Here is a 9,562-nt window from a genome sequence, read left to right as displayed (position 1 = left end):
CCAGTTTCTAACAAAATTTTCTTAAAGTATTCTACTTTATAGAAAAATTACCCTTATAAAATTACTTTATCAAAGTATTAAATAATTTTAAGTTACAAACTTCTAATAACTATTTTCAGTAAAGTTATAAGCAAAATTTAATAAATTTATTGTTTTAAAAAAAAATATATGTTTAATGCTTTATGCAATGCAGTTATTTTTTTTTAATTATAACAAGAACTTGCAAAGTACCTATTTTATTGAACTGACGTATAACATATGTTTGTTTAAGTATTTAGATATACGTGTTGTTAAAAAGCTGTAGCAACAGATTTAAAAAAAACTAAATTATAATAAGTTATATAACATTTATTACAGTTGAACAAAACAAATTACTTTAACAAGTTGTTCAGGTTGAGTAAATAGTTTGTAAAGTTTATATGTTAATATAAAAAACAGTTGAACACTTAAGAAACTATAATAATTGATCCATGTTTTGCGATTAATGAAATTAATGCCATACTTCATGACAATATTTTTTATATAATGGAAGATTACAGTAATAGGAACACGATTGTTTACATTTGACAATTTTTTCACCATCTTTATGATTTTCACCGCAGCATCCTTGAGTTCCGTCTGACTTCAAGCAGCTTATGATAACCGTCTGCGAACACCTGTTTGTATTAAAACCACAAGTTTCACTAGTTTTAGTTTCTTTGACTTCTCCGTTAATCGTGTAACAAGACACAGATTGACGAAGATCCGCAGAAGTAACAGAGTCACAGTTTTGCAAACAAGGACGTTGGCGTGTTTTCATTCCAGGACCACATAAACTATCGCATTGACTATATTGATCCCATTTACCAAACACTGGGCAACTACTAGCAGCAGAGCACTCTTGTTGCTCCAAAAGCTTTTCGTTTGGACAAGAGCCTGCTGGTACACAAGTTCGATACCTTTCTTGTACTCCTAGCCCACATGTTACTGAGCAAAGTGACCAAGCTCCCCAATTCGTAATCTGTGGGCATTGTTGATCATTACAAATTTTTTCTTCAACAGAGTTTGCTTCTGTTGTTATATCACAGGGCTGGTTGTTGATGTTAACACAATCCCTTTTTCGTTCTTGTCTTCCTCCTCCACAAGTGACAGAGCATTTTGACCAAGATGTCCAGCTGCCGTAATACGATGCTACACCAGAATGCTGCTGGTTAATTGCACTTCTAGGATAAAAGCATTGATGACGTTTACAACATCCTGTAAACTTACCTTTAAGAGCTGGATAGTTTCCAAATGTTGGTGAAGAGTACGGACATCCAAAATTATTGTTTAAATTTGTAAATGGATTTTGTCCTAACCCATTAGCCCCACCACCAAAGATTGAATTTAGATTATTTGCTGCATTAAAACCTCCTTGACTCGATCCGAAAATGCTGTTTAGACCATTTTGGTTACCAAATGCACCAACGTTTGGTCCTTGTGAGCCAAATTCCATTCCGCCTAAGTTACCTAACATACCTAAATCAAGTCCTGGTAAATTGTTCATGTTTGCAAACGGATTTTCATTCAAATTGCTACTTAATACATTCAAAAACTGTTTTCCCTGACTCATTTCTCCACTAACATCTTCTTCTGTTCCACTGTTAATTCTACCATTATCACCAAGATTTAAAGAGTAAGGAGCAATAGGATTCTGATTATTTTGATCATTAAAAGGGTTGTTAATGTTACCAAGTCCACTTAACAGTGATGAAAATCCGTTACCTCCTATTTGGTTTAACCACGAGTTCGAGTTGTCACAGCTGTTTTGAAGAGCAGCAATTTTATCTTTATAATTATGTGGTTGCATCTCTCCAGTCATTATCATGTTTATCGCTTGATATTTCTGTAAAGTTGACAGTGAACTTGCAATGACAACATTGTATAGTGCGTTTTGTAATGTGCTAGTATTAATATCACTAGTGACTGCACAACCAGACATCATGCACATTGAATAACTGTTCAAGTATCCCGCTGGATTTTTTAAGTCAAAATCATATTGTTGACATAAAGGTTGTCCGTACCTTTCATTTACAGAATCTATACTTTTTTCCAGTGCAGCTGATCTAGTCCTTATTGATTTCACATTTCCTGCTACTACACAACCGTCTTCAGTTGGACAATGTCCCAAAATATTGCACTCCTCTTTTGTTATACCTGAAAAAAATTATCTTAATAAATTTAACTTTTTTAATACTTTATCAACTTTTATTGACGTTAATTTTATACTGGTGCAAAATGTTTTATACGTCAATAAGTAGTGGTGAAGTTTATAAATGCATACGTTTAGTAATGAGAGGAGGCAAGCAGTGTCGGAGTCGGTGAAGGGAAATACCCTTAACCAGCACAACTCTTTGTTATTCATTAGAATGAGACAGTAAATTTTCTTACATTTAGTAATTGTTATTTTGTACAACTTTGTTATATTTAACTTAATTTTACTAAAAAATATACCTTCCCAACCAGCTTGTTGACTAGGATAATTAAAAAAATTTAGAGCGCTTGTAACATGGCAGCCTTCGTTTAATGGAAGTTGGTTTCTTTTTAGCCAGCATTTGGTATAAAGACCATTGAAAGATGAGCCATCCTGTTTTTTAAAATTTAGTATTATAATTCAAAATTGAGGTCAAAGACTAAAATGAAAGTAAAAAATAATAAGTAGTTGGTTTTTTTTTCAAAGAAAAGTAATAAAATAAATAGCTTAGTATTATTGTTATGAAATAAACTTGGTCAAAAAAAGTTATTTCCTTAGTTTTATTTTTAAGAACAGATAAATATAAACAGATATTTAAGAAACAATTTAAGTTTACACAATTAAAAATTAGATCAGGATAAACTTTTATAAATAATCAAATTAAAACAAAAAGTTTAGACCACAAATACTGAAACATTAAATCATAAGCTATTAGCGTGGTGTGGCTAAAACTTTAAATTTGATAAATTTTAGGTTTACCTCACAACACATATAGGTCAAGCATTGTTGATTTATGCCACTTTTTGCTATACTTGTAACTAATGCATGTAATACTATTAAATACATTAGTCAAGATGTTTTGAAAAATATACAAAAAATCAAAGCTTAATATCTCTTTTAGCTAAAACCAAAAATAAATTTACTTATAAACTTCAATAATTCTTTTTAGCTGCTTGTTTTTTAAGTGTTTGGTATAAATTTTATAATTTTTTAAAATTTATAAATTAGCATCAGAATTTTTAGTTAAACCAAACATTACAAGATAAATTTTATTTTTGCGCTAAGACAGTACCTTAAATTATTTAGTTTAGTTCTATCAATTTAGACACCTAGATAAATAGTAAACAACGTGATAACTTTCAAATGCTGTGAACTGTAAATTACTAAAACATAAGTTTCACATCGTATCACATCGTTACTTCGTAATACTTAAAAAATAAATTATACATGACTCTAAAAACTATCAAAAAAGTTTTTGAAAATAAACAGTTTTTTTTATAGTTTTTGTTTTAAATTAATTAATACAATTCACTGTTTTAAATTTAAGAAAATGAACATACGAGATTTTTATATTAAAGTTTACTTCAAAGCAATCTTTTAACAAAAGGGTTTGTCATATGACGATAGGATATGAGTTTTTTGTAGCTGACAAACCCTTTTTGGCAAAACATTTTAAAGTTTAAATTCTTATATTTTCGATTTTGTGAAAACTAACAGTTAAAAAAATTATAAAGTAAAAAAATCAGTACATTTCAAAACTTCTGTATACTATATTTAAAATAACACTTTACACTTTGAAAATATTAAAAATTAAAAAACCATCATTTTTTCATTCTTCACCGCTTTGTGGAAATTATGATTTCGCACAACTAAGTGGCACGCAGGAACTCCAGGCAAAATTTGTTCACCAAAAAATCTTCTAAGGGTAGCTAATTCATCGTCGTAATAACACCCAGGGTTTTTTAAACATGAAGTCCTGTCTAGTTCAAACACAGGTTGTGACGGGTTACATGCAATTCTGCAATGAAATATCGTAAAACTTGTTTTCTTTATAGATAATACGCTTTGTGTGAATAATCAAAATGTTATACTGGATGCTTAAAATCGCTTATTACTCTAATAAGTTCATTTTACTTATAAAACTTAAAATCTATTTAAAAGTTCTAAATTTTGCGTAATTATTGTGGTGTGCGACTTGATAACCGAAAGGTTTTTTGGTACATCAGGTCCTTAGACAAAACTTTTTAAACGCTTTTGTTTTGTCATTGATAATGTCAAACAATAATAATAAATCCAGAAACAATGATATCGATTCATAATAGTGATGGTTCTAGAAGACGGATTACTAAAACTTGCATAACGCAACAGTAAGAATAATAAAAGGTTAAAGTATGTTTAAGGAAAAAGTTCAATAAAAATTTTAAGGGAAGAAATAATTTCATTAACACATTCTTACAGCTTTTCCAGAGCTAAAAATATTCGAGAGTTGTCTTTAAGTAGTTTACTAAATAAATAAACATATTCTTGACTAAGCATGCTCCTAGAAATAAAAACTATTCTACTAGACATTAGTTTAGTTATGTTCAGAGGCGGCGTGTGATATTTTTGGTAGGGAATGCAAAAACTTTTTGAATAGGCAAAAAATTCCCTTAAGCTCGATTTTTTTAAATATAACAAAGTAACTTTTTGTAAGTTTTACAATTACATCTGATAGTTTTGAAAAATATCTGTTAAAAACGGAAATACTATACAAATGTTTTGAGTTTTTCAAGAATCTAAACTTAAAGTGCAGGTTAAGTTAAAACGTTTAAGTTCACTTAAACTGTAGACCAGTTATCATATTTACAAAAGTTTATTGAGCGTCACAAAAAACGCTTAAAATATTAAGTCCTATGACCTTGTGCTCAAAGAACCTTTTGGTTAATCGAGAATAGCGTCAATGGCAGAGCCCAATTGATTTCTAATTAATCGCTTTAACCACTCGGCCTTAACGAGTGTGGTTCTACAGTAGTTCTCACAGTAGACACTTGTATATAGTAATGCGCATAGAAGTTACTTTACTGTACACTAAAAATTTTTAAAGAAGAAACAGTATATTATAAACAACGATTTTTACGTTTTTTCTATTAGAAAGGCTGACTACAACATAAATTAACAGTTCTTAGTATGTTATTTATACACTACGATACAAATTAAAAAAGTGTGTATTTAAATAATTTATATTTAGTATGCACAAAGTTTATTTTCCAATAAATTGCTGTACACAGTTTAAAAAGAGTTTAAGATATACTGCTGTAGTTAAACTCCAATAGTTTTTAAAAGCTCAATTCAACTTTTATTTGTATATTATTTTTTAAGTCTATTTTGAAGTTGCACTAATTTAAAGTAGTTTTAATTTCTTAATCAAATAATAAATCTAAACTTTACTATTATTACACCTTGAAAACTTTTCTAAATTAATAGTTGGAGAGAAAATTCATACTTTAGTAAAATAATTTAAACTCAACTTCAGTAGTTTTATATTTATTGTAATTTTTGTTTTTAAAGTAAATTTTTTGGTAAATATGTTATGATTAAATTTGAAACTAAATTTATTATATTTTTAATAAAGAAACTTAAGCGTTATACATTTTTTCTAGCAAAAAATAGCTTAATTAACCAAAATAAGTAAGCATTCGACACTTAAGTAGTATATATTTTTTTAGCACTTAACAAAAAAACTTCCATGTATTTTTGACCTAGTCCTAACAACACAGAAAGTTTAAACTTCAAACAGTATTTTAATTATCTAATTATTTAATTAGATTATTTAATTTAGATAGATTTAATTTAATTATTAATTATTTAATTAGTATTTTAATCGTAAAGGTACATTATATTGGAAAACCTAGTACTGAGTATAAAAAGAAACTAGAAGAGCTTTTGAACAATTACATCGAAGACTTCAAAGTAATTTTTACCACAACAAAAGTAAGCAATTACTACAGTAATAAAGATAAGACACCCCATGAATTAAAATCCAACCTGGTCTATGAGTATAAATGCTCTTATGATAAGAGTATCCAGTATATTGGATTCTATTCACGACCATTAGTAGAAAGAATTAAAGAACATTTGAAAGGCAAAACAGCTGTGTCTGACCACATTAACAATTGTAATGTTTGTAAAAATGAAAAAATAACTGTTAATAATATTGGAACTTTGAAAGAATGTAGAAATAAATTTGAGACCCTGATAAGTGAAGATCTACTAATTAAACGTTATAATCCAATTTCAAATAAACAATTAACTAAACCGGGTATTACCCATACACTAAGAATTTTTGATTAGTTTAATATATATTAGTTTAACAATTTGTAAGTTTTTGTATAACATATTATTTTATTGTAGTTTATAATCTTAATTTATAAATGTTTGTATACTGTATTACTTCAAATTTTTGTATACTGAGTTGTTTATCACTAATTTTTAGTTATTTTTGCACAGTATTTTGTTGATAATGACTAATGGAATGTCGAAACGTCGTCATGCGAATAAATTTTAAACTTAGAATGTGTTTCTTATTGAATTAGTATTTTAATTGCATAAAATTTCAAAAAACCGTAGAAAAAATTAGTTAATACTGTATTTAATAATGTATTTTATGTTTGAAACAAATTTTAAAACACTTTTATATGTTATTTTATATTAAAATATTTCTTTGTTTAAGTAGAAGATATGTTCAAAAAACAAACTTTATTTAAAACTATAATCCAGATATCTATTATAATAACTTTCATAGATACCTTTGGCAGTAAGGAATATCCACTGGAGGACGTACAGCTTCCAAAACTGAAAAAGGGTTGTTTGGATCAACATCGCAACCAAAAGGATACGGGTTGCAGTTTTGCGCCATGAAGTTTAGTCCTATAAGTCGATAAAATTGCTATAAGAAATCGCTGAGGAGACAAATATGATTTTATATTTATGTCTTACCTAGTTCACCTTGATTAACAAACGGATTTGTACCACCTTGGTTGAAAAACCTACCAGTTGGACTGTCTTCAGGTATCAATTTTTTTATATCTTCAAAGCCGTTTTCTGACCCCTCAAACGGAACTGATCATTTAACTCGTTGTTAAAAATAGTTACTGTAAAAGATTTAATAAACTTAGAACTTTAACTTACGTGCTTTTGTTAAACATTGTTTTTTAGAGGAAACATAACAGTGGTCGTATTTTAAGCATTCCTCCAGATCTTCAATTGGGTCGCTTATTTTACAAGGGTTTTTAGTACATTTTACCTCTATTCCTATATCTGTGAAAACATATAAAAATAATTACTATTTTTTTAAAGTTTTGATGCGTAAATTACTTAATTAATCATTATACCTAAATTACTATACCAAAATTTAAGTGTATATTTCAATGTTAAATTATTAGCACAGCTTTAAAATTGTGGAAGTTGTAAAACATTCTAAGTAGGTGAAAAAGTAGCTGTGTAAAAAACTTGAATTTTTGTTTATGTTAATGGTTACATAACAGTTTGAATTTAAGATTTTCAACGGAAATGTCTTAAAATAAAAATTTGAAGATTAAAAAAACATAAATTTATAAGCATTTCCAGCTTAACTTAGTTAAATTATGGTGGTAAAATATTTTTTTCTTTATCTAAAAGAGCTAATTTGCAATTACTCAGAATTTAAAGTGTCTTGCACCCCAAATAAAGTTTTAGTTTTTACAAAAAACAAATATTAGTTTCTATAAAGTAATTTATTAAGTACCATCAATCATTTTAAATGTAGTTTAAAGACTGTGTTTAAATCTAATTTTGTTTTGCCCTTGAGGCAAAACTATAATTTGTTTAAACCAGAAAGCTGCATGAGGTCTACTTTGCTATGAAGTATTTAAAAATTTAGACTGCGCTTTATTTATGTTACGACTGACTCACCTTTTTTTCCATTTATAGCAAGGTTTTTTGCTTTTTCACACTTATCTGAAAAAAAAAAAACTTGTTTTGTATTTTTAAACAAAGTAAAAATTTTGATTTTAAATTTTTAACTAAGTACTAAATGAATGAATTTTGGAATCATAGGTATAGTAGCTATACTGCCTTAAAGACTAGCTCAATTCTGTACAAGAAACTTTAGAAAAATGTTGGATATTTACAAAAACATCATTACCCGAATAAAATTGTTTCACATTTATAATATTTTTTTTTGTAGTTTATTTCAAAATGCAAAATTCAAAAATTGAAACATATGTTTCATGCAAAGCCATTTATCTTAATTAACATTCAAAACCTAAAAAATACATAAAACTAATAAAAAACATGTTGACGTAGTTTTTAATTTTAGGCAGTACGGTTTTATCCAAAAAATCGCTTCTAACTAGCATACAAAATCTGTAAAACTTTAATAAGTATCCTTTAGATATATTAAATTATAACAATGATTTTTGTTAAGCCTATAAGAAGAAATTAACTCATTCTCTTCTTGTTTAGACAACCCGTTTGATCATACATATGGCGTTAGCGTCTTTTAAGCACAGTTTACATACTTCATAGGTTATTACTATCGGCTTTAGACTGTGCTATTTTTAACACCTTTCAAGGTATTTTGTAGCTTTAAGCCACAAACAGTTTATTAAATTTCAAACAATATAATCAATAAGTTGTAGTTAGCTGTATAACTTCGTCATCAATAAACACAAAAACTAGTTAAAAAAACGTTGTTTGTTTACTTCATACAACTAAAACAATTAAAAAGTTTTAAAAAATGTTTTATATTATACATCAAAAAATATTTTTTAATTATATTTAGATTTTAATAATAGGTTTAATGTCACTGAATTGAAGAATTTTTCTTATATATGAATAAAAAATGTGTCATCGATATATACTAGTTAACTTAAGATATTTTACTAAAACTGTAATCAGAAAACTTAGCTTCTATTAAAATCCGTGAAACTTTATCAATATTTTAAATTAGTTTTATGATTAGTATCCATGTAAAATTGTAAAGTAAAACTTTTTTACAACAAATTCTTTAAAATTTATTTTCCTGTATAAATAAGAGATACATTTAAAATTTAGATCAAAATTTTAACAAAAAATAAATAACTAATTTATTATCAGAAAAAATAACATTTCGTAGTCGTTTGTTAAAAATATAAGTTTAACTAACCTGCTTTGCAATATGAAAATATTAAAAATAAACACATTATTTTCCAATCCATTTTTATTTTTGTCTATTGTTGAAATATATTTAGATAATTGTAAGTCTCTTGAAAATATTGTCATTGTCAAGTAAAATATTTATACACTAATAAACATCATTTTATTAAAAGTTTACTAAAATACTCCGTTGATTTTTACTATAAATATAAAGTGATTTATTTTTTCAAGTACTTTATTGCCGTACTCTTCTGCTGCAGTAACTTATCAGCTTCTTATATACCAAGAGTTTTAGGAATAAGAAATAATTAATGACGTTATAGCCTTAGGCAGTACTTTCTGGTTAGCTTGTAATTTTTAGAGATGAGCACGGCTAACGCCAGTTTAAAGTATTAAAACAAGGTAAAAATACACTTT

General features: G+C 27.3%; 1 protein-coding gene across 1 annotated transcript; it reads right to left on the bottom strand.

Annotated features, from left to right (window-relative positions):
* Positions 1 to 220: 220 nt before the first annotated feature.
* On the bottom strand, positions 221 to 9,261 carry LOC145837717 (uncharacterized). The gene is made up of 8 exons (XM_082945141.1): positions 9,156 to 9,261; positions 7,922 to 7,966; positions 7,160 to 7,288; positions 6,968 to 7,090; positions 6,778 to 6,898; positions 3,812 to 4,010; positions 2,473 to 2,605; positions 221 to 2,175 (listed from the first exon to the last, which is right to left on the bottom strand). The coding sequence occupies exons 1-8, from the start codon at positions 9,205 to 9,207 to the stop codon at positions 491 to 493; spliced, it is 2,487 nt and encodes an 828-aa protein (XP_082801267.1). The 5' UTR covers positions 9,208 to 9,261; the 3' UTR covers positions 221 to 490.
* Positions 9,262 to 9,562: the final 301 nt, after the last annotated feature.

Source organism: Thalia democratica, chromosome 6, assembly GCF_965202585.1.
Source record: "Thalia democratica chromosome 6, ktThaDemo2.hap1.1, whole genome shotgun sequence".
In the NCBI taxonomy this organism is placed as follows: Eukaryota; Metazoa; Chordata; class Thaliacea; order Salpida; family Salpidae; genus Thalia; species Thalia democratica.
The sequence above is the reverse complement of the archived record's forward strand: the minus strand, read 5'-3'. Positions and strand labels throughout refer to the sequence as shown.

Coding starts and splice junctions, on each gene's coding strand:
- LOC145837717 (XM_082945141.1), bottom strand. CDS start 9,207: ATGGATTGGAAAATAATGTGTTTATTTTTAATATTTTCATATTGCAAA. Junction 4,011..6,777: donor GATATTCCTTACTGCCAAAG/GTATCTATGAAA, acceptor ATTTCATTGCAG/AATTGCATGTAACCCGTCAC. Junction 2,606..3,811: donor TGAAGAATGAAAAAATGATG/GTTTTTTAATTT, acceptor TTTAAAAAACAG/GATGGCTCATCTTTCAATGG.